The 23,960-nt window shown below is 52.8% G+C and overlaps 1 protein-coding gene across 9 annotated transcripts in view; it reads left to right on the top strand.

The window, feature by feature from the left end:
• The window catches only part of IFT122 (intraflagellar transport 122), a 71,437-nt gene extending 52,554 nt beyond the window's left edge, over positions 1-18,883 (top strand). For 7 of the 9 annotated variants that reach the window (XM_026501410.4, XM_026501411.4, XM_057311953.1 and 4 more), the window contains 11 exons: positions 2,169-2,340; positions 3,802-3,904; positions 5,821-5,961; positions 7,109-7,203; positions 10,609-10,709; positions 12,681-12,846; positions 13,837-13,948; positions 14,580-14,705; positions 16,365-16,444; positions 16,782-16,946; positions 17,414-17,865. In XM_026501410.4, the coding sequence (XP_026357195.1) occupies positions 2,169-2,340; positions 3,802-3,904; positions 5,821-5,961; positions 7,109-7,203; positions 10,609-10,709; positions 12,681-12,846; positions 13,837-13,948; positions 14,580-14,705; positions 16,365-16,444; positions 16,782-16,946; positions 17,414-17,503 (1,351 nt within the window). In that variant the 3' untranslated portion in view covers positions 17,504-17,865. Of the gene's footprint in view, positions 1-2,168; positions 2,341-3,801; positions 3,905-5,820; positions 5,962-7,108; positions 7,204-10,608; positions 10,710-12,680; positions 12,847-13,836; positions 13,949-14,579; positions 14,706-16,364; positions 16,445-16,781; positions 16,947-17,413; positions 17,866-18,670 lie in introns of those variants that run through there. The other 2 variants (XM_057311952.1, XM_057311954.1) reach the window with 1 other exon arrangement.
• The last annotated feature ends 5,077 nt before the right edge of the window (positions 18,884-23,960 follow it).

The following is a 23,960-nucleotide window of genomic DNA, read 5'->3' on the forward strand; positions in this document are numbered from 1 at the left end:
TAGAGGGTGGTAGGGAAGGGAAGTGCATGAGGCCAAAAGAACAGCACAAACCAGGAGTTGGCTGGGGCTGGAATAACACGTGTAGGGGCAGGAGAGTGGAGGACAGCTGGCTGCAGGCAGGTGGATCTGGGTTGGCCACCTGTGGAGGGCCTTGGGTGCCATGCTGAGGCCTTGAGATTTGTCAGTAGGGTCAGGGCTGTGTTGCCGCAAGCCCATGCAGGCAGTGGGTGTAGAATGGGAGGGAAAAGAAGAGGGAGGAAGGCCAGATAAACGGCCAGTGCAGTGCACCAGGGGGACACGTGGTGGCTGAGGGGATGAAAGAGACATGGAAGAGCCACAATTGGCAGGACCCAGTTGGATGCGGATGTCAGGGCTGACTCAGCAAGGGAGTTGAAGGCTGATTCTGAGCTGTGGGCCTAATGGTCAATAATGCCACTCATCAACATAGAGAACAGAAGAAGGGCGGGCATGCGGTGGGGCTGCCCAGAGAGATGATGGATTCAGTTTTGAGACTTTTAGAACATCAGACCTCCAGGGGGAGGGCTTTCTCCTCGCATAGTCAAGGAAGGTAGACTTCACACTCACGCATGAGTGTGTGTGTGTGTGTGTGTGTACACATACAGGTGCACACTGCCATAGCTGGCAAAGAACAGGTGAGGGAGCAGCTCCTGAGGGTGGCTCAGTCTGAGCCCTACAGGCTATTGGTTATTCTGGAAGCCACACTGTGGTCCACAGGTAATGGTGGCCTAGGCAGGACCTGGGGAAGGAGAGGGCTGGTTAATGACTAAGTCACCTCCCTGAACCCTACCATGTAGTTGACATGTATGTCCCTCACATACATGCCATATGTATGTGACCTACCACCCCATCTTTCTCTTGTGCAAGAAAGAAGTTTCTTGAAGATAGAGGCACACATCTTGCCTCCAAAATTATTCTTTTCACAAAAGGAGTGGTACCAGAGAGAGCCAGGCAGATTTGTGGCCCTGCTCTCCCCTCTGGTTTTTCATGTCACTTTCATTTGCAACTGACATGTATCAGGTTACCCTGGAGATATCTGACTAGTTCAGTAAAGAGATATTTAAGCATGTTCTGTCCCTTTTCCAGGTCTGGCTGTAAAAGGTGCCTCTTCTCCAGGGACATTTGGTTTGATGGGAGGGGCTGGGGGGCTCTAAGGGGTTGGCTGTGCCACCTTTCCCTAAAAATGTGTTCTTTCTCTGCTGAGAAATGTTATTTTTAGATGCCATTATTATTCTAAGTACAGATTGACAGGCCTCCCTGAGCTTGCCTGTGTCTGAGACAGCGATCTGTTACAGCTGCTTCCCCTTCTTTTTTCACAAAGAGCAAGTTGGGTAGAACCCCTTTCCCCTGAGAGAGCTGGTTTTACTCCAAACCCCAGCCTGACCAGAAGGAACAAGCCTGTTTCATTCACCCCCCTTTGTCCCCACGAGTAGTGGGAGGGCCAATTACCACTGGGAAGAAGTGGTGAGCCCCAGTGGTCCCTGTGGCCCCTCCTCCGTGGTCAGCACCTTGGCCAGCAGGAGAGGCACAGCCAAGATTTCCTGAGGCCTTTCTTCCAGAGCTCAGAGCAGGCTCCACATATGCCTCTTCCTCTAAAGTCCTGTCGACTGAAGAATTCTCACACCTCTACCTCTGCTTTCCTATGAGAATTCCTGAAACAGTGTGGAAAGAGTCTTCTGCCACTTCCTGGCTGCAGAGTCTTGAGAGGGCTGCTTCACCTTCTACCTAGCCTCTCGTCTTCTCATCTGTAAGATGAGAATAATAGTACCTGTTAGGGCAGTGAAGATTCAATGAGATCACACATGTGAAAGCTCACGGTGCTGTGCTTGGTACCAGCAGATGATCAGTAGATGTTCCTTTCTATCCCCAGATACCGCTGGATAGATAGTGACTCTGTGAAAGGCATGCACAAAGTGGGGGAGATGGTGTCCTTTAGCCAGTGACTTCTCCCAGTCACTGGATTATATATTCACTCATTTAATAACCACCTGTCAAGCACCAGGGACCGTGGCACCATACTGGGCACTGGGGACATCAACATGAATTGACATGGAGCCTGCCCTCAAGACGACCCAAAAGCCCATGCTGCTTGCTTCCATCAGGTTCCTGTTACAGGCGTCCATCTCCTCCCTGTGCTTTTACCTCTACAGGTTAATCGACATTGCCCGTAAATTGGACAAGGCCGAGCGGGAGCCCCTGCTGATGTGTGCTTACTACTTCAAGAAACTGGATAACCCTGGCTATGCTGCTGAAACCTACCTGAAGATTGGTGACCTGAAGTCCTTGGTTCAGCTGCATGTGGAGACCCAGCGCTGGGACGAGGTGAGGGTAGAGCATGCCTCATGTGCTAGGGAGCCCCACGTGAGCCCTGGACCACAGGAGGCTTTTTGTGGCTTAGATGGAGAGCAGCTACCCTCATCATGAGAATGAACATTGGCCTGGTAATCAGGAGACTAACCCTCGAATTCTCTGAGCCGGGGTGTCTTATAGACCCATTAATTAATTAATTAATTAATTAATTAATTCATTCATTCATTCAGAAAATCTTTATGCACTGCTGGCTTCGTGCTAGCCCTGTGATAGACATCGGGGATGTGAGAGTTAACAGGACAGCCCTGTGCCTGCTATTGGTCTGAGCTGCTTGTGACCAGCACCACAGGCTGATAGATCTCTGACATGGAGACACACCTGTGTAATTTTCAAAACCTGCTGGGTGCCATTTGAAGAAAATGCCACCCATACTCTCCAGGTGCAGGCTGCCAAAGCCATTTCAGAGGCAGCTCTTTCTCCTCCTTCTTTCCCTCTAACCTGGACTCCTCTGGTGTCAGGGGTGGATGGGAAGAATTAGCCAGGCCAGAGGGAAAGATGGCTAAGGCCAGGCTGGCAGAAGCAGCCAATATGCTGCCCACTCTGTGGCTTGACTCCCACCCTCTAGGTCACTGGCTACCTGTGCTCTGGACTGAAATTCATTTCTGAGAAGATCAGGGGCTGCACCCACGGTCCTCACTCCACCCCACCCACCCATCCACCCACTGAGGTCTAGTTTACAGACCCATACCAAGACCTTTTCTGATAAAGCTGTCTGACTTTTGTCTGCCCTCTGAGTGGCTCCATTTGGTGAGGTGACAAGGTCACTGATGAGAAGAGGTGGGGCCAAGGACAGAGGCAATAATACCTTCTCAAGATAAATTTATTAGGAGATCTCTCAAGCAGCATAAATTAGAGCATCTTAGAAACACTTGGTCCTGACTATGCATCAGGCAAACTTTCTCCCTGTTGCCACATACTGTCCCTCACGACTCATTTCCAGTTCTCCTGGCCTGACAGGTGGTTCTGGGGCTTAGGTAAAGCAGTAACTGGGTCCCATACAGCACCAAGTCCACAGTCATCTTTGACAGCTAATAGGCAGTAATGATGATAATGTCAATTCTGTTTCCTTAGGTGTCATCTTCAATTAAAAGAAATCTGTTTGCAGCGCTGCAGGAGCCCACGCAAACCCTCAAAATAAAATGTTTCCGATTCTGTGCTGCTTCTGTGGTCCAGAAACAGACTGTGTTGTTATTGAATCCAGTCGCTTGCATATTGCTGTTAATTGCCTTTTGTTTTCAAAGAGCTGATTTGTTTTTGCGTTTCTGGGGGTGGTGGTAGGGGGAGGCACTCTCCCCCTCTGAGTTGTCAGGCTGGCAAAATATGACACATCCCTAATGGATTCAGCCAAGTGCCATGTTTTCATGGGGGCTGTGGGGGCTGCTTTATTAAGAATGCCTTTGCTCCTTCCTCCAGGCCTTTGCTTTGGGTGAGAAGCATCCCGAATTTAAGGATGACATCTATGTGCCCTACGCTCAGTGGCTAGCAGAGAATGATCGTTTTGAGGAAGCCCAAAAAGGTAGGCCACACAGACTGGCGCCTTGCAGAAGGAGCGGGAGACAGTACTGCCAAGACCCACATTTCAGGAAGGCTGCTAAGCCCCTCCCATCACAGGTCTGAAGATGGACGACTTCATCCTGGGAATGTGATGTGTTTCCTGGTGAAAGACTGGGGAGCAGTGGAAAGAACATGGGCTTTCGAGTTGGACACACCTGGGTCCATCACTCACTTGCCTCTGGACCTCAGGCAGGTCTTGTCTGTTCTGTGAGCAAAGCACCGTGCACTCAAACATAGCTTCCCACTTTATCCTAACAGTAGCCCTATGATGTCGGTACTGCTTTCTAGATGAGAAAGCTGAGGTCGGAGGAGGTGAAAGGACTTGCCTAAAGTCCCACAGCAAGGAAGTGGCAGAGAGGGAATTTGAGCCAGGCTGGGGTGGGGACAAAATATGAGAACTCCCACAGAGTGTCCAGCGTGGTCTCACCTGCCACTTTCCTCTACTGCAAACAGTAACTTGGCTCAGATGAACAGGGTGTCCTCTGCTCCTTGGCATTTCCGCTGGTAAAGTGGGCTGCACCCCACATATGGCAGTATCTGGGATAGGAGCAAAAGGAGGCATAGAGCTTTAACTGGTAATAGCAGTTTTAAAATGTGACTGCCCTCTCTGTGTCAGGCACTGGCTGGGCACTTAATTACATAACCCTGAACCTCTCCAGCAGCCCTGCAGAGACGCCGAGGCTGACTGTGCCCTGCAAAGTCACAGAGCCAGAGAGAGTGGCAGAGCCAGGCTTGGACCAGGATCTATCTGCCTGGGAACCTGATTCTTGGGACTAGGTCTTGCTGCCTCCTTAGGAAGTCTTCTAATTGAAGCTGGGTGTGTCGTATTCCATAGCATCTCATTTACACTTCTATATGGTAACAGTTGCCACCTCCGGACACATTGCGGAACAAATGTCTCCCTGTTGGAGCTCCTCGGCTAAAAGCCCCCATTGAAAGACAGCATGTTCTCTTCTGCTTTAGCATTTCCAGAGCACCCAGTTGCTGAAGTATGTGCATGTTTGGGCAAAACACATCAACCTATCCATCTGTCTGTGTCTGCCCTTCCAAGAATCCATCGCCATAGTAACTTGGTACTCAGACAAGAGATTGGAGATGAGATTGGAACAAAGGCCAGACCTTTTCCTTCTCTGAAGCAGAGGATTTGGATCATCTGAGTGCCCACCTGTGAGCAAGTGTCACAGCTAGAAATGACTCCCTGGCAGCCCCCAACTTCCTGAGGGTCTGGCCACACAGTCAAGATTCAGGAAATTTCTATTAAATGGATATAGGAATTATTGAGAGATTTTTTTTTTTTTGCATGTTTTCACAAATGTTTGGTTGCGAGAGCCGAGCCATATTTTTCAAGGCTGTCATTAAAAAACACGCAGTTGAAGACTGATGGAGGACTTGAGTGGGGCTAGGTTCTGTAACCTTGGGTATGCTACTTTACCTCCACCTTCATAAGTCTGTTGTGACCATCTAATGAGGAATCAGCAACAAAAACACTTTGTAAGGCTGCTCAAATGTCAGGTGCTGCTCGTGTAATCCCAGATGTCACGAAGTTTTGTCCTGGAATGGGGTGAGGGTAAGACCTCACTGATGCTGGGCAGCAGTGCTATCCTCAGACTTCGCCCTGCAATTTGGCCCCAGGGGTTTTCTTTCTGCCATGCTTTTCTGAAGTCAGTTGCCTTTTCCCAGCCAGAAAGGAATATATCTCACTGTACTTTTTCAGGATGTAGCCTCAGTTATTTATAGCCTTCGGCCTGAGAGGCGCATCCCAGCAACGAAGTGCTGCAGATGCTTCCAGTGAGTGTCCTACTTCTACAGCAGCCCCTTGCAAGCCCTGCAGAATTCCATCCCACTCCCCAAATTGTGTGTGTTTTCGTGCCCCTCCAGCGTTCCACAAGGCCGGGCGGCAGCAGGAAGCGGTTAGGGTGCTGGAGCAGCTCACACACAATGCCGTGGTCGAGAGCAGATTTAATGACGCTGCCTATTATTACTGGATGCTGTCCATGCAGTGCCTTGATATAGCTCAAGGTAAGTAAACATCAGCCAGGCCGCTTGTTTTCCCCAGCTCTGCTCTGGCACCAAGATAAACATCGAAGGAGCTGGGACGTTTTAATTAAAGCCTTGGGCTTGTTTATTGGGTGTATTGTCCGTAACCCTGTCTTGCAGCAGCATAATCTGGTGTGTCATCTTTTTCCAGTTTGCCCATAAGTTTAATGGTGGTATGAGGACTGTCCTGGGGTTATTATGGTTGGGAGGTCCTGCCCTGTGTTGCTAATTCAGAACATGTCTCTCCCCTGTTACCTGGGAGCCTATAACTGACCCAGGTGATTACTTTTTTAAAAAATTTAATTAAATGGAAAGATGAAAAAGAGATCACTTTACAATAACACACTCCAGATTCTCACTCATTCCAGGCAGGAAGATAGTTTCAGTGTTGCTTTCTTGAGACTTCCCATGATGCACTGAGGGAGTTCTGGAAGCGGAGGGGACAGGGAGATGTTCTTCACTGGACTAAGGCCAGCATGCCGGAGTGGGAAAAACACTGGAATTGGAGACAGCTAGGTGACTTGTAACAAGTCACAATTTCTTCCCGAACTCTACCTTCACATATGTGGTGTGGGGGTAATCCTATCCTGCTTCCTTCATAAGGCTGCTGTGAGCCTCACAGAAGCTGTGGTTATAGTTTGGAAACTGTTAGGTCCAGGTGTAAGGTGCCCTGTTTCTGTTCTGGCCAGTCGTCTATGCTTTGGATAAGGCATGGCTCAGAGGGAAGAGGCTGGAGGTGAGATGAATAAAGCTGACATCTGCTCATCCTCCACACCAAGCTCCTCTGGTATGGTTGGGTACCAGTGATTACCCTCTTCATGCTGCTGCTCCCCAGTGAAATGACCTGGTAGGCTGTAGTGTCAGATCTGGGAGAACCTGCAAGAAATGTTCTCAGACTTTTCATGGCCACATGCTCTGCCCAGCTGAGACTTTCCCTGTCTTGGGACAGTCCCAGCTCCTAAGCAGCACCTTTCCCATCACTGCATCTCTTTGCCAGTCTCCCTGGCACAGGTCTGATACTGGGGGAGAGCTGACACTGGCAACGTTGCCATTGCCTCACACTTCTTTGTAGACATGGCTTGACACATCTTCCCCCTCTTGCCCTCCCCCCTCCCACTGCACACCTCAGACCCTGCCCAGAAGGATGCGATGCTTGACAAGTTCCGCCACTTCCAGCACTTGGCCGAGCTGTACCACGGCTACCATGCCATTCAGCGGTACACGGTAAGGTGACCAGGAGACGGGGGCCTGGTGGGGGTACTACCTACTGAGCTAGGGGCCCTGGGCACGCCTTACAGAGCAGCAGATCTCTGGATGGAAAGTAAACTCAGCAGACAGAATGACTTGCCAAGAAATTCTGGTCTCCTGGGAGACAAAGTTTGGGACTTTGATTTTCCTCAATTAGCTACCTTTCTGACCTGCTGCAAGCTGTGGGCTTCTGAATTAGTGAGCCAGAGCTAGAATGGGCCTTTCTAATTGCCGGCTTTACGTTTGTAAGACTCAGGCAGACTACAGGTCAGCCAGACAAATGGTTATCTCTAAAACGATCAGCCCTGGGTGGCTCAGTTGTTTGAGCGTCTGCTTTCGGCTCAGGTCATGATTCCGAGGGTCCAGGGATCCAGCCTGGCATTGGGCTCCCTGCTCAGCGAGAAGCCTGCTTCCCCCTCTCTCCACTCCTCCCCCCAGCTCTTTCTCTCTCTCAAATGAATAAACAAAATCTTTTTAAAAAATAATAAAAATAAAGTAAAATGATCAAGGGTGGTTGTTCCACTCTAGATGGCGAAGGCCCAGCTCTAACCAAAGGCCTGAGGTCTCTCCTTGGCCCTGCCACTGAATTGCCGTGTGTCCTTGAGCAATTTACTTTCTCTCTGGCTCTCAGTTTCCTTCTCTATAAAACGAGTGTGGGCTTGATCTCCAGAGACCCAAATAGTTCTTTTTAGTCACTCCCTGATTCTTTTGATCAGCCATTTTAAGTCTATCTCCTGACAATGGGAAACAGGTGATAGGTTGTTATCAGCCTCCTCATTTCGTATATCCTCAATCGCTCAAAAAAAATGTTGATTAAGCGCCTTCAGGGTGAGCTTATCCTCTGCTGATAAGCTAAGAGGATAATACCAATAACCAACCTTTATTGAGCACTTACTGTTTACCAGGCAATGTGCGGAAACTTTATTGTATTAATTTATTTAATCCTTTCAATCATTCTGTGAGATAAGTACTGTCATCCCCATTTTACAGATTAGGAAATTGAGGTGCCAAACACAGAGATTCCCCCAGCTAGTAAGTAGGAGCCAGGCTGGAACCCAGACAGGCTGGCTCCAGAGCCTGTGCTCTTAGCCTCTGATCCCCCACACCCTCTAACTTGGAGAAGACAGACTGCTGGCCTCACATCCCAGCTCCACTGTGTGACCTTGGCAAGTTGTTTACTTGCCTCTGTGCTTCAGCTTTCTTCTCTTAAAGTGGGGGTGATAACTACGTACTTGATGGGGTTGTGAGGATTAAATGAGTTAATATTGGAAAAGCACTCGGCACAAATGAGTGTCAGCTATTCCTCCTGCCCTATGTGGAGGCTTCCAACCCATTTTCCACGGGCCGAGCATTCCCCAGCAGGCCCAGCATTTCACAGTTCTTTGACCATCTCAAGGGCCCTCCCACACTGGGCACCTCTTTCCCCCACATTTGTACTGAGGTACTGAGCGCTCAGCACGTTCTTTGTCTCTGAGGAAAGTCTGGCAAGAAAGACTCCTGTGCTGGGTTCTGCTTGAGCCAGCTGTCAGTCCTTCATCTCATCTCTTCCCCACACCACGGTCAGTGGTTTCAAGGGAACTCATCTTCCCTTACAGTCTTCTCAGGGCCCCTCATTTCTATCAGGTGCTCACCTGGAAAGAAGCCACCCCAAAAAGACCCCAAACTCAACTCCAGCTGGAAAGTCAGGGCCCCCGCTCAGTGTTGGTTTGCCTGAGCCACTTTGGAGCCGCGCTCTTTGTCTCTTTTCTGTAACAACTGAGCTCTGCTCCAGGACCTACATACAGCTGTGAACTTGTAGTAGCTTCACACCAGCTGGGGTGTCTTTCTGTTCATCCCAGCTGAGACTTCGTTGGGCCATTCCTTCATTCAGCAAATCCCTCCTGTGTGTCAGGCCCTCTGCTGAGGAACACAGTGGTGAGCAAGATGGTATACCTGCCCCTGAAGAGCTCATAGTCTATGAACAAGCAGGTGTAGCCCAGTTCTCCTAAGGGAGAAACTAAGAGGACCAGAGGACTTCCCAGAGGAAGTGAACCTAAGCAAAGAGGAGGGAGATTAGTAAGAATGGGGCAAGGGAAGAGGAGAGAAACAGCATTCCTGGCAGAGGTCACAGCATGTGCAGAGGCTTGGAGGTGGGTGGTACTTTAGCGTTTGGCATCAGGGCCGAGCAGAGCAGCTTGAGTCAGAGCAGACTGCCAAGGGAAGCACCAGACCTTTCCTGAGATAATGGCTTCTTTCCCAGAGGAGAGGTGCTAATCCTGAGGACCCCCCCACTCCCCCCCACCAATTCTGTTCTTCCTGGTACGGTTCTTAGCTTCCACACCTAGTGCGATATAACCAGAGGCAGGCTTCTCCCTGGCTCTCACCCAAAAAAGGATGCAGTCTCAGGTTTTCTTGGGTACTTGGAACTAACAGAGGCTGTAGAAATTTAAATGAGAGCTAAAGAGAGAATGCTGGGCTCCAAACCCAAGTAGTAGTATAAAGTAAGTCCTCACAAATTTAGACCAATTAGGGCCTAAGTCCTGCTGGCATGGTGACGAGTACAGCCTGGTAAGACCCTTCAGGAAATGTCAGTTTATTACCATGTAAATGCTTGGGGGGGGGGAGGGGAGCTGGCCTGCTTTCATCTTGTCATCTAAAGTAGTCTCGGTTTGCATACAATGTGCCAGATCCCTTCAAAATGGTATTCGTAACCTTTTATGGACCCCCTCATGGTAGAAAATTCCCCGTGGTCTACTGTATGGACCTTTGGCAGCCTCGAGGTGCAGAAGACCTGTTCATGCGTGTTAGCGCCTGGTCCATTAGGGCCCGTGCCAGGTGCTGGGGGGCGGGGATGAGCAGTTGAGGAGCGCCAGCTCAGGTGCACATTTGGTGCACATCGGATGGCCAGGCTGCTGCTGGAGGGCTGAGAAGAGGCACGTGATTTCATGCTCTAAAGAGTTAACTGCCTCCATTTAAAGACATGTTTGGTCTGGTCATGTCTTAAATTGCATAAAAGGTCTTCTCTCTCAGAGCTAATTGGAGACAACTTGAGCTCAGGGAACTAGAATCCTTACCAACCCCAGAGGCAGCACAGCCTAGGAGTGAGGCATTCTTGGGCTTTGGAATCAGACGGGGGTTTGAATCCTTGCTCGGCTCTTTCCTAGCTGGGTGACTTGGGCAAGTTTTCTCATCAGTACAGCGAAGATGAAAATGTACCCTCACAGGATTGTGTTAAAGGCCACATGAGACAGTAGCTGTAAAGCTCCCAGCACATAGTAGATGCTCATTAAGGGACACTGCTCTTTTACTGAAGTATTTCAGAATTATCAGTGTCTGCCTTTTGGCCAGTCCAGCAGATGCTTTGTTGAGGAATTCAATCCCTATTTGCTTTTCTCACTGCAGGAGGAGCCCTTCAGTTTCCATCTTCCCGAAACCCTCTTCAACATCTCCAGGTTCCTGCTGCACAGCCTGACCAAAGATACCCCCTTGGGCATCTCTAAAGTGTATCCTTTCACCCCCACTCTCTGTCCCACCCCTCTTGTCTAATGGCCCCTGTGAAGTTCTTTCCAGAGCACTTTACTGGCAGAACCTTCCCTCTCTCCCATAGCCCACAGGGAAGAGAGAGAGTTTGTCCTGCTGCTACTGTTTTGCTGTAGAAGCAGCTCAGCCAGAGAGGCCACGGGGCCAGTGCCAAGAGAAGATTAGTTGTCAGGGCTCTCTGGGCTTGGCCCAGCAGTGGGTCTCTAACTAGTACACTGCTCGAGCCCTTCTGGAATCCATAAGTGAGGGTATAACTGAAATATAGGAAGCATTTGGACTCTTGGGTATTTCCTTGGGGGGGAGTGGTTCATCCCAGGGGATGGAGCACCTGCTGTGCCTTAGACACCGGGCCAGGCAGTAGGTGACAAAGCTGCCATCTAGTAGTGGAGGTGACATCAGGGCTTAGTTCAGTGGGATGTGTGCTGTGTCCAAGGGTGGAATGTAGCTAGGGCTGGGGCCATGGTCAGGGAGGGCTGCCTGAAAGAGCTGATGTCTATCCCATAAGGCTACCAGAGAAGACGGTAGAGTAGATGTTCCAGGGGAGCACCCAGCACATGGAAAGGCACGGAAGTGAAGTTAGCATGGTTGTACGGGGGGAGCTGAAGCCCACCCTAGGTGGGAGCCAGGCTGGAGAGGTAGTGGCCTGAGGGCCTCCATGTGAGTTTCTCACCTTCTCTGGACCTGTGAGGGCCATTAAGGGGCTGTAAGCAAAGAAGGGGGCTAAGGACCCATGCTGCCAGAAACTATCAGGAAATGACCAAAATCTTTTGAAGTCATAAAAGTCATAATTCTCCCTGTCCTCTTTTAAATCTTATATTCTCTCAGCCCCTTCCCAGCCCCAACCCTGCCTTCTTTCTGTAAGGAAAAGACCTTCCCAGGAGAGGCCTCAGAGGTGTTGATCGGTGAGAAATGGTTTCTCTAAAGGGTTCCGGGCCCATCATTTACATTTCAGGGGAATCAAGTGGTACCTTCATTGAGACCTTTGCAGAGGAGTGGCCAAGGCCACACCTGCCAGAGCCTCAGCACCTGTACCCAACTTTTCCAGCAAGTTCTGTTCAAGTCAGCAGAGTTTGAACCCCTGCCCTAAGCTGCACCCTATACTGTTCACTGGGGACCTGGAAATGGCTCCTGACAGGGTTCCTGACTTTGAGGAGTGACAGTGGACACAGACAAGGAAACTTACTGCCATGCAACTTCTGGAGTGGAAGGAGCTACACTGAGGTTGTGGGGAGCAGGAACATGGGGGAAGAGTGGGAAGGAGGTATGGTACTTGAGGCTTGCCAGGGAGAAGTGGGGAAGGGAGTTCACAGGCAGGGTAGGGGCGGAAGGGCAGGCCTGGCCTGGGTGCAGCCAACATTTCAGGTGACCCGGGATCAAGCACAAAGGCCTGTGGCCTCAGATTGAGTAGCTCAGAGGAGAGTCTCAGAGAATAGGGGAAGGCTGCCTCTCAGAAATCACTGTGGCTCCTGGTGAAGTGCAGGCAGAGGGAAGTGCCTTGCACCCAGTGGCCTCTGTGAGCTCATCTGAGTGAGCGCCACAGGCAGTCAGGGACCAGCCCACCTGGCAAGGCTAGAGCAGGATGGCACTTGGTGCTGGGCTTCCTAGGACCTGGCTGACAGGCTGAGCGAGGTGGGGAGAGCCATTTTGGCCTAGTCAGGGTACAAGATGAGCCATCAGCAGGCCCAGAGAACCTAAGCAAGGTTAAAATATTAATGGAAGCTGCACTGTCTTTATCTCTGGAAAAATCTCTATGCCTTGATATCCGAGAAGTACACTTACATCCCACAAATGAGCAAAGTACTCCTCAGGCTCCTGCTCATGCCCTCCTGGCATAGCACCAGCTGCATTCCAGCACGGGGCTCATTCTGGGGGTAGGCAGTGCCAGCTCTTGGACCCAATGTGGCCTTTGCTCTCCTTAACCCTGTCATCTGCAGGAACACGCTCTTCACTCTGGCCAAGCAAAGCAAAGCCCTGGGTGCCTACAAGCTGGCCCGGCATGCCTACGACAAGCTGCAGGGTCTGCAGATACCCGCCAGGTTCCAGAAATCCATTGAGCTGGGCAGTCTGACCATTCGCTCCAAGCCCTTCCATGACAGCGAGGTGAGGGCACAGCTCCCTCAGGCAGGAGGCTTCCCCTCTTCTTCCTGGATGTCTCCTGATGCCTCCTTTCCTGGCCGGGTTCTGTTTGGAAGATGGCTACCATGCTGTCAGGATTCTGTGCCCTCCTCCCTTGCCCAAGCCCTAGCTCGCTTACTCCTTCCGCTTTTCCCTCTCTGCCTCCTCTGTTCTCTCTTCAGCCTGCTGTACTCCAGCCACAGTCCCTGGCCCCTGTGGGCCCCAGAGCCTTGCCCTCCCTTGCTGCCCAGCCCTCCTGTGAGGCTCTGAGTTGGCTGCAGCCCAGCCCACACTGCTCTGCTCTTAACCTCCCTCTGCTCCTCCATGCCCAGATGCCTCTGCCTTCGCCTCATCCTAGGAGCTCCTGCCTTAGCCCCTTCCTTCTGGAACCAGGTTATCACTCTTCCATGTATTTGTAGCCCAGTTGTGCCCCAGCCTCCTTTCTTCCAATTTAACCTGTTGTCTCTCACAATCCCCTCCTCATGCTCAAAGCAGAGACTTGGCATCAAACAGACCTGGATTCAGATCCTAGCTCCACCATTTCCTAGCTATGTCTCCATCTCTCTGAGCCTCAGTTTCCCCCTCTATCAAATGGGGACACACATAATAGCTTTCCCACAGGATAAATAGCCAGCCCAGATAATGTGCTCAACACAGCACGTGGTGCACGTTAAGTGGCCGGTACATGGTGGGTGTGGTATTGTCATTCCTGCTGGAGAAACCTGCTGCTGAGCCCTACCTGTGAAGGAGCGTCCATGGCAGTGGGACCCAAGTGACAGGGCCTCCGATGCCTCTCTGTAGGCCCTTCTCCTGAGTCACCACAGCATGGAACCCCAAGCCCAGTGCCCCTTCCCCACCCACACAGGTGGCCTTGCTTCTTGGCAGCCAGGCCCCAGGAGACTGAAATCCGAGTGCGGAGCATTTCTTCACTCTGGGTTTGGCCCTCAGGCAGTTGTGGTTCTTGTGCTTTCGTAGGAGCTGGTGCCCTTGTGCTACCGCTGCTCCACCAACAACCCGCTGCTGAACAACCTGGGCAACGTTTGCATCAATTGCCGCCAGCCCTTCGTCTTCTCTGCCTCTTCGTATGGTGAGTCTGGCATGTGCAGATGGAGCGGCCAGTGGATGGTGGGCTCTAGCCACTGCTGATTGGCCGCACATGTCCTCATTAGTAAATTGGGGACGGTGTGACACCCACCCCACCAGATGCACAGCCACTAAGGGTTCCCAGAAATAGGACCCAGTGCTGCCCAAACTTGAAGCATCCACCCCTCGGAACCTGGTGTGGGGCTTTGCATGACATAAATGCCCCAGATGCCACTGGTCGGGCATTTGGTCTGGGAGGCTAAGATGGGTGCCCCAGTTCCTTCTATGTTGACAAAGGATCAGAAGCCCCTTCCGGGTAGCTGGGCAGAGGCTGTTCCTCCTCCCTTGTAAAGGAACCCATCCATCTATTAGCAGGAAGAAGGAGGGGCTGAAGGCCACGTTCTTACCCATCACACATGTACACATGCATACGCACCTCCTTCCTCCAGACATGTGGTGGGCAAAAAGAGGTGGCCCTGCTTTGTCTCCTTGCTTACAGAGAAGCCAGCTGCTGGGTGGGGAAGAAACTCTCATCCTCCCACCTCCCCTCATGCTGCCTGGTGAGAGCATCCCAGGCCCTAGCTCCCCCTGAGGCAGCCATCCCATGGCCCCTCCCCATGCCCTGTGCCCTCTAGAGGTACTGCACCTGGTTGAATTCTACCTGGAAGAGGGGATCACTGATGAAGAAGCCATCTCCCTCATTGACCTGGAGGCACCAAGACACAAGCGTGAGAACAAATGGCAAGAGATCACAAGCAACAGTATCCTGGATGCTGGGCTGGACCCCTGTGTGTGTCAGCTGAGCACAAGGCCTGGGTGTGAGACAGGAGGCAGGAGGGCATTGGGGGTTGGCTGGACCAGTGGAGGCAAGGACATGGCAGGCCGCTGCTTAGTGATTGGAGAGGCCCACATGGTGGCAGGACGGGGGCTGGGAATGGGCCGAGAGCTGGCCAGTGTGCAGACGTACTAGAGGGGACAGTACATGCCCACAGGCCCAGAAGGGGCATGCGGAAGAGGAGATGGTGCCTTGGTATTCACCTTTGCTTCATTTCTGGGAGGGTCTCCCACCCACCTGGCTCCTAAAAGGTACCATCTGTGCTTCTGGCCACACACAGCTGATGAGCAACCAACACAGCATAGGATGTCTGTATCAACTTTTCTAGTCAGGTCTCTTTTATGTACGAGAGACAGAAACCACAATCAAGCTGAGCAAACAGAAGGGTGTAAAGAGCCTCGCCATAGACGGGACACTCAGCTGGGTCCAGGTGCTCATTTGGCACTGGTGGGAGGCTGTCTCCTACCCTGTTGGCTCTGCTGCCCTTTGGGTGGCTTCATTCTTTGGCAGCACCCACCCCATCCCAGCAGCAGTACCAACCCTGCATCCTGTCGACCTTAAAATCCTTGCAAAGTGCTGACTCCCAGCATGACAGCAAAAAACCCCAGGGCACATCCTCGCCAGGACAGCTTGGGCCAAAGGCCACACCTCAGCGTATGCCTCTGGCTAGGACCATGTTCCCTGTCCCAGCTAGACACAGGAGGGGGGCTTCTCCATGTGACTGTACACGCTCAGCACCTGTAGGCCTTGCTAGCACACAGCAGCTGGCTCAGCAGGTCTGGGTGGACTGGGAGCCTGACTTTCCATAAGCTTCCAGGTAATGGAAACACTGGCCACGGGTCCATCGGCCACATTTTACATTTTGAGGAGCAGAGGCGAAAGTATGTACTGTTTGCGGAAGATGGGAGACAAATCAGGTGCTCTGGCTGAGTTGTTGCTGCCTGGTGGGACCGCATCTTGTACCTAATTCGGCACCAGCAGCCTCCACTCCCCGGGGGCCCTTCCTTGTGGGAACCCCACCCACCCTGGTCTCACATCAGCTCTTCTACCGCTGCCTGGCAGAGGGGGCAGCTCCTCAGGCACCTTCAGCCTGGTCTGGCTGGCCTTAGGATTTGCAGGAGCTCACCCCCTTCTCCATGAAGTAGGACCTGCGAGTCCATCTTAAGAGCCTACAGACAACCTGGTGATTACTAAGTGTTTCTCTCCAGGAATTGCCAAGGTTGCTGGCCATGGTTTCCGGCTGGCCCATTATTTCTACTCCCACCCACAGCAGGCCTACAGCCTCTGCTCACTTGGTGCCTCTGGTCAGGCCTGCGTGGGTCATGGCGTGGTCTGTGTGGGGCAGCAAAGGTCCCATCAGAGCCCCTTTCCCGCTTGTGCACTGGCACGTGGTCCCAGCCTCTGTGTGACCAGGGCTGTCTCCTCCCTGGCCTGCATTCCCTCCATCTAGAAAACTGTCCCACAGACAGACTCATGGAGAAACATACCAGGCCTACAGAGAGTTCCTGTGAATCTTGTGTTGGGTGGAGGGTGGGGCCTATTTCCCACTCAGCCTCAGGTTCTGTCCTTGACCAGACCCTTCCAGATTCCCAGACTCTGAGGCTGGATGAGACAGTGGACTCCATGGGAGATGATGACCCATTCACAGCAAAGCTGAGCTTTGAGGTGAGGCTGCCTCTCTGAGTGATGGGCTGTGGAGGCATGTGAGGCCTGTTGGGAGGGGGGTTGGAGGTCCCTTCTCCTGTACTCATTCCTTGGCATGAAGTGGACTTGTTCCCTGTCCGCACCATGGTGGAGTCGAGGTGGTGGGTACCCCATCGCTAGAGATGGCTAGCAGGAGCTACATGACCTGGCACAGTTCTGTGAAGGTACCCAGCAGGGGAAGTCTCTGGGGTCCTCCCTGGTTGTCTCAAAGATTCTGGGATCATGATCCATATAAACACGTCGCCCTGGCTGAGTGAGAACACCGGTGTTGCCTGCTTCCCACCTGCCCATCCTGCAGCAAGGCAGCTCCGAGTTTGTGCCCGTGGTGGTGAGCCGGTCAGTGCTGCGCTCCATGAGCCGACGGGACGTCCTCATCAAGCGCTGGCCCCCGCCCCTGCAGTGGCAGTACTTCCGCTCGCTCCTGCCGGATGCCTCCATCACCATGTGCCCCTCCTGCTTCCAGGTACTGCGCGTACAGCTCATGCATGGTTACCAGTTTCTTCTTTTTGCTGCTTTTCCATTTCCCAAGTGTCCCCTTGGGGTCACATGGCATCTGGGAGGAGCACAAGTGATCCCAAGGCTAAGGCTCTGAGTTGGGAAGAGACTCGGCCATGCTTAGTCCCTCCCTCCTCTCACTTGTGTTCCGAATGCCCTCTGGAGCGGGCTTGGCCCTGACCATGTGCTCTCTGTACCTGCCCCTAATCCGGGAGGGCCAGGCAGGTGTGAGGCACCTTTGAATTTCACTTAGAAAAAAGGGACGTCAGACCCCAAACTCTTCTCCCTGTCCCTTTCAGTCCTTAGACAAAGGTGTTCTGGATCTGGTGTTTCCAGCCCTGACTCACTGCCACGCCTCCTCCCCTTGGAAGGGTGGCAGTCCCTGCCAGGCTCGGGGCTTGGGCCTGGATCACGCTCAGGGCCCTTTCTCCTCAGATGTTCCACTCGGAGGACTACGAGCTGCTGGTGCTTCAGCACACCTGCTGCCCCTACTGTCGGAGGCGCATCGAGGAGCCCAGCCCGTGACTGGCCCCCCCAGAACCACCACTCCCACCAGAGCCACCTCGCACTTGGCTGGGCTGTCGAAGGAAGAAAGAGTTAAACTGTCAGAATGTGTCTTCTGCCCAGATCAAGTGTGTGTTTTAGGGAGGGGCCTTGTGTAACCACGGAATTCCTATTTATGGCATTTCGTGCCTTGTAAATAGCACCAGGAGATGGAGAAGAGAATGTACATATATTTTCTAAGAAAAAAAATCTGTTACTTTCAGAGAGGCTCTGAGTTGTTCGTGGCAGCCTGCTGGAGTCCACAGATCTGTCAGACCATTAACATGTACACTTTGCGAACAGATTGCCTCAATAATTACAAATAAAAGGGCTACTTATTTTCATCAGTGTCTGCATTTTAGCAAATCTTCATATTGTCTGCAACTTAATTTCCTTATGCAAAAGTGCACCTGTTTCTAATTCGATCTGAGAAGAACATTACGTTTGCCTGCTCTTAAAATGTAATCTAATCGAAATGGCAATATGGGAATGGGTAGGGGAATGGGTATTTGTTTATTTTGGTTTAGCAGGGCTCCGTCTTGACCAGAGAATAAGGTTCCTGGCTCCAAAGAAGATGGCAAAGAGGGTCTCTCCTCAGAGGTTCTAGAGCCCACCCTCTGCTTCCTGGCTGGGGCCAGGCCCCCCTCCCTCAGCCCCACAGAGGCCCCAACCCCACCGAGGCTTTCCCCTTCCCTCCAGCTCCTGAAGCCAGTGGGTCTGTTTGAGGGTCTGCGAAGGTCCCTGCCCCTGAGCATCAACAATGTCTGATTCAGCAGCTTAAGGGCAAGAGTGGGTAGCACATGGGAGGCTGGGGAGGGAGAGCTGACATTTATTGGGGACCTTCTCTGTGCCAGCTGAGTTTCATATATTGTCTCAGTTTCACACCAGCCTTGTGATGGAAGGGTTATGATTTCCACTCTGCAGCCATGAAGTTGGGTGGAGGTACGGGGGCCCAAGGGCTCACCCAGCCTTGAGTGGAAGCCCCTGATCTGTCCTGCCCTGAGGCCCCTGCTCCCTTTGCCCTCCACTCTACCTGCCCTGGAGGTGTCAATGATCCAGGGCTTTATGTGAAGTCCTGACAGCAGGGGAAAGAGAACTGGGCTGTCAGATAAGGAACCCACCCCGTGATTAGATATTGATACTTTACAGCGCATCTCTGAAGTGGGCAGAACAGGACAAATGTCCCCATTGGGGGGATGAAGACTGAGACCTAGAGAAAGGAGCGGCTGCAGAGGCCACCCAGCGGTGAGTGCTGAAGCTGGCCCCCTGCCCTAGCCCTTTCCCCCTGCCTCCCTCTGCATTTCTCTCTGGAGATGACGGAGGAAAATAAAGAAAGGGGGCCAGACAGTTGTGCCAACAGAACTCCTCCGTTGAGTGTCTAATTACTTACGATCATGCATGCTCTCTCTCTTGCTAAACATTTATTAATGTGTTAGGATTTCCATTAGCGCATTACTTGAACTAAAATCATTTGCATATGGCTGGGAAAAAGAGGGGAGAGAGAGAAAACAGCCCTAGCCACCCAACAGGCGTCAATCACAGTGACAGATCAGATGGTTCCATGGCTAGAGGCAGGGGGAGGGGACCCAGCCTGAGACTCCAGCAGGCAGCCTCTCAGCCGACTAACACAAAAACCGGGGTGTGCCATGCCAAGTTCTGCTGCTGTGGGGAAGCCGAGCTCTGGAGGTCTGAGTCTGAGAAACAATCCCTGTAGCTGCCTTTAAATCAAATGCTCACTGAGTACCAGACACCGTGCTAAGCACTTTCCACGCATCATCTTATTTAATCCTCGACAGCCTCCAAGGCTGCCCATGATGCAGATGATGAAACTGAGGCTCAGCAACATTCTCTCCTTTCATTCAACAAATACTTACTGAGCCAAGACAGGATTCATACCCAGGCACAGACTTTGCACCTAAGCATTCTGTTCTGTGTCTCCCCTGTCCCAGACTAGACGGGGTCTTGATCAGGCCCGTTCTCTCTCCGAGGCTCAATTTCCTCATGTGTGCTGAAGGGCGTACTCCAGCTCTGACCCTGAGGCCCGAGCCTCAGTCTCTATCTGATGAGCCTGACGACCCTTCTCATGCTACAAGGAAGGCGTGGGGATGTTGAGATGCCCATTTCACTAAGAGGACGCTGGGGCCTGGAGGGAGACATGGCTGTTGGAGGCTGCACAGCTTGGTTGTTCAGGTTGTGACTTGATCCTCCAAGTCCCCAACACTACCCATGTCCCTGGAAGGAAGAACTAGGAAGAGGGGGATCGTGGGGCCCAGATAGAGCCCCAGGCCAGGCCTTAGGTGGGCCTGGCTCTAGCCAGGCCTCAACCAGCTGGGTGTCCCCCATGCACCCCCAGTGAGGCTACTGAAGCCGGGAGCCCCTTGTGGCCCTCACACAGGTACAGAGACACCCCATCTCCAAGGCCCCATCTGCCTATGGCAGATACCAGGTGACCTTCCACTTGTGCCAGCCTCAGGGCCAGTGGGGGCCTCAGCAAAGAAGCCTGCACTGGGCAGGGCTCTCATCCTGGGTCAAGCACTTATCCCAATACTCCACCCAGACTCTAGAATATCTTTCTAGAATGGGAACCTGATCATGTCCCTCCCCTGCTTATAACCCTCCCGGCTAGCATCCGGACTCCTAGGCCTGCCCTCCCTGGCCTGTCACTCCACCCGAGGCCCCAGGGCCAGCTGGCCCTTTACTCCCTGTGCCTTGACCCAGTTGTCCCCCTGCCTAGGCCTCCCACCTCCCTCCGGGTCCACACCTTGCTCTGGGGTCCCACAGCACTGGGCCTGGGAGCAGAGCCTTGTCTCCTGTGGTTATTTTCTCCTTGTCAGCTGGCCCCTGAAACTGGGAGCTCCTTGAAGGCAGGGAATGTACAGGATTCACCTGAGTGTCCCCAGCACCTAGCCCCGAGCCTGGCACGTAGATGGTGTTTGGCAAATGTTGGGGTAAGAGGGAAATGGGGGGGGGGGGAGCAGGGAGGAAGTGGGACTGGAGGAGAAGAGGAAGGAAAGGGAGGAGAGTTGGTCTGTCTCCTTCCTTTCTTCCCTTTGACATTCTCAGCTCAGTCTAAGGCCTCATTCGGCCATGGTGACGCAGCCAGGTGGGGCTAAGCCAGGGAGAGGAGGCAGGGAGGAGGAGGAGGAGGAGGAAAGGAGGAGGAAGCTGCTGAACCAGCAGCACCTCTATGCAGAGGCTTAAGAGCTATTCGTGCCTACCTGCTAAGCCCCTAATCCCCCATGGCCAAGTCAGAGCCCTGCACCTGGGCTCCAAGGGGTCTGGGCTCAGGGAAGCTTGGAGATAGGTGCTACCATCTTCAGAGACAGCCACCCCCAGCTCCCCACCTCCACAGATCATCCCCAAGCCTAATTGAGGGGCCAGTGGCTCAGAAAGTCACCTACACTGGGACTTGTCCCTTGGCGTGCTCCCGGGCCCTCCCTGGGAGGGTGTGGGAGAAGAAAGCTTGGGCTGGGGAGTTAGACAGCCGGTTCACTTCAGGTTCTGCTGAGGAACATTAACCCTCTGAGCCCATTTATTCAGTGTCAGAGGGTAGAGAGTGAGACCTCCTCACAAGGGGCCAGGAGTTCATTCATTTGACAGATGTTTCCTGAGTTGCTGCTCCAAGTGCCAGCTCAGATGCAGTGAAGTACAGACGAGGCCAGCCCTGCACTCTGGAGGGAGATGGGCAGGGAGTCAGTAAGGAGACAAACAGGACCATCGCTGATAGTGATACATACTGAATAGAAAACCAACGTGATGGACTGGGGGCCCTGGTTTGTAGACTTGGGGGCCTCTCCAAGGAGTGCTTTGTAAACTGAGACCAGACCTTCAGAACCTAAGTTAGACTCTTAAGAGGCTAACACTGTCAGCAGTAGTCATTGATCACTTATAGGCAACAGAGTAGGAAACTGAGGCACAGGGAAGGGAGGGCGCTGGGCTGTGCCCAGGCTGTGGGCCTACAGAGTCTCAGTCCAGATGTAAGGGTAAGTGTAAAGGGACTATGCCCAACTGAGGGGGACCATGACACCTAAATTGTAAGGTCTGAAGATCCGTGACTGGGCCTTGGTGGGAAAGCAGGTCACCTTTACCTAGCAGATGGGCATGGATCCCCAAGGTTACCTAGTTCCAACAGACTGAGGCTGGAGAGGGGAAGTGGGACTCCCCAGGCTAGAGTCCAGTGCCACCCCCTGCCCTCGGGGCCACCACTGCTGCCCCAGGCCTGTGTGACTCAGGCTAGTGGCTTTCCCATCAGCCCAGCACAACCGTTTTTTGGTCATTTATACCATGGTGTGAATGGCTAGCAGATCTTTCCTGAGAGCTGTCTCCGGTGTGGGGAGGGAGGCAAGGCCCAGCAGGTGATAGCCCAGATTTGTCATGTGACCTGGGCTACCAATGTACTGCCTCAGTCTCTCCACCTGTGAAATGTAGCAGGGCAGGTCAGAGTAGGTGACCTCTAATGACTTCCTGCTCACTGTGAGCCTGTTGCTCTGAACAAAGAGCATTTTTAATTTAAAAAATGATTCTTTGTCGTGCCTCACAGAATACAGTGCAGTGTCACCCTGTGCGACCTTTAAGTCCCCATGGCCATGGTCCAGTGAGGGAGGGTCATTAAACTCTGAGACTTAGAGAGGGAAGCACTGACTGAGATAACCTAGGTCTATTCACTTGATCCACAAATGCTAAGCACCTACTGTGTGCCAGACCCTAAGGATGACGCATCAGTGAGCAAAACAGACAGAGATCCCAGCTCTTTCCAGTGCATGGGGAAATGAGTTACAGCATTCTGCTATGTGCTGAGCACTGTGCTTGGCTCCGGGAACCCTGTTGAGAGTTGGGGAGGCCCCTTCCACCCCTGTCTGCTCACATGACAGCCTGTGAGATGGACAAAAAACACGTGAACAGAACATAAATTAAAAGCTTCCAGGCTGTCTTAAGCGTTAGAAGGAGGTGAAGGCAAGGCATTGAAGTCTAGGGTTGGGGGCTCACCCCGGCCAGCACAGGGCTGTGTGTGGGCTGGTCTTGGCCCAGGGAATCGGGGCTCCTCCCTCTGTTTGGCAGCTGGGCCCACGTCAGAATCAAACCCTCCACCTTGACCTCATTAGCATTGGGCCTAATCCCCAAGCCAGGGGCCTTAAACTGCGAGAGGTCACACGGCCTGCCCTCCCCTGCACTCACTCATTCCACCAGCACACATTTCATCAGCCCCGTCATGCAAGTCCTGATACCACCCGGGACAGGCGGGGTCTGGAGCCCCAGGCGGGCTGGAGGGAAGGGGTACTTTTCTGAGTGAACAGGTCTGGGAATCCCAGGCGGGAAGAGGCTGCACGAAAGAGTACTAGGGAAGGAAGACTTGGAGACAGGGACACTTCCCCACGCTGGCTCCTTCCATCACCAAGTTGAAGACAGTGCAGACGTCACCTTCCTGGGCTGCTCCAAATGACAGTGTGTTGGGAGTAGGTCGCGATCTGAACTTTTCCTATTCCACTGGTTTCAATATGTGTTTGTGTGTAAGTCCTGCCAACCCCACAGAACGATTCTTCCTGCAGGAATCATTCTTCTCCCTGTTTGTCAGAACCAAGCACCGTGTGTGGAGCAGAGTAGGTGCTCCATACGCATTTGTGGCTGGAGGGTGGTCATCAAGCACCCTTGTGTCGGGCACTCCCATCTGCCCCTCTTCATTCTTCAGAAGCTTCATTGTGCTCCCTTCACTGATGGGGGGAGCCTGTCCATGCCAAGCCTCCATTTGCCCCCAGAACCCGCCCTCATGGCGTTACCTGTCACACAGCTTCCAAGGCCCACTGACCCAGCCCAGTCTCACCAGACGTCCCTGGATGTGCCCTGTGTGCCTCAGTGTCCAACCAGTTCTGTGTCCAGGCTCAGCCTTGCCTTCACACTGGAGTCCCCGGGAGGCCGGGACCAAGCCTGCCTTGCTCATGGCAGCACTCTGGTGCACAGCACCTGGCACATAGCCACCTCCTGGATGCAAGGCCTTGCTTCAGGAGCCTTGAGAGCCTCTGCCCCCTTCCTGCTCAGTCACCCTCTCCCTGGTCCCCTTATCTACCCTCACTTCCTCCAATACATCCTGGGGGGCATTTGAGCCAATTTCTGCCCCTAAGATCTGGCCAAGCCACTGCCCGCTGCCTGGGCTCTTCAGCTTGGCACCCTCAAAAGCTGGCCCCCTAGCCCAGGTGGGGCCTCAGCCAGACAGGCCTCAGGCCTCTGCCAGCCCTTGTCTTCGGTCTCCCCTGTCTTCCCCACTGGCAACCCAGCAAAATATTCCTCTTCCTCAAAGACCCAAACTTCCCCTCCACAGACACCTCCCCTTTATAGACAGTCTCCCCTGCCTTGACCTTATGGAAGCCCCTCCCTGGCCCTAGATCTGTTTTTCCCACATCAGAGTCCTCCTCACCCCATCACCTCCTCCTTTCTGGATCTTTGT

This window comes from Ursus arctos, unplaced genomic scaffold (assembly GCF_023065955.2).
Source record: "Ursus arctos isolate Adak ecotype North America unplaced genomic scaffold, UrsArc2.0 scaffold_14, whole genome shotgun sequence".
Taxonomy (NCBI): domain Eukaryota; kingdom Metazoa; phylum Chordata; class Mammalia; order Carnivora; family Ursidae; genus Ursus; species Ursus arctos.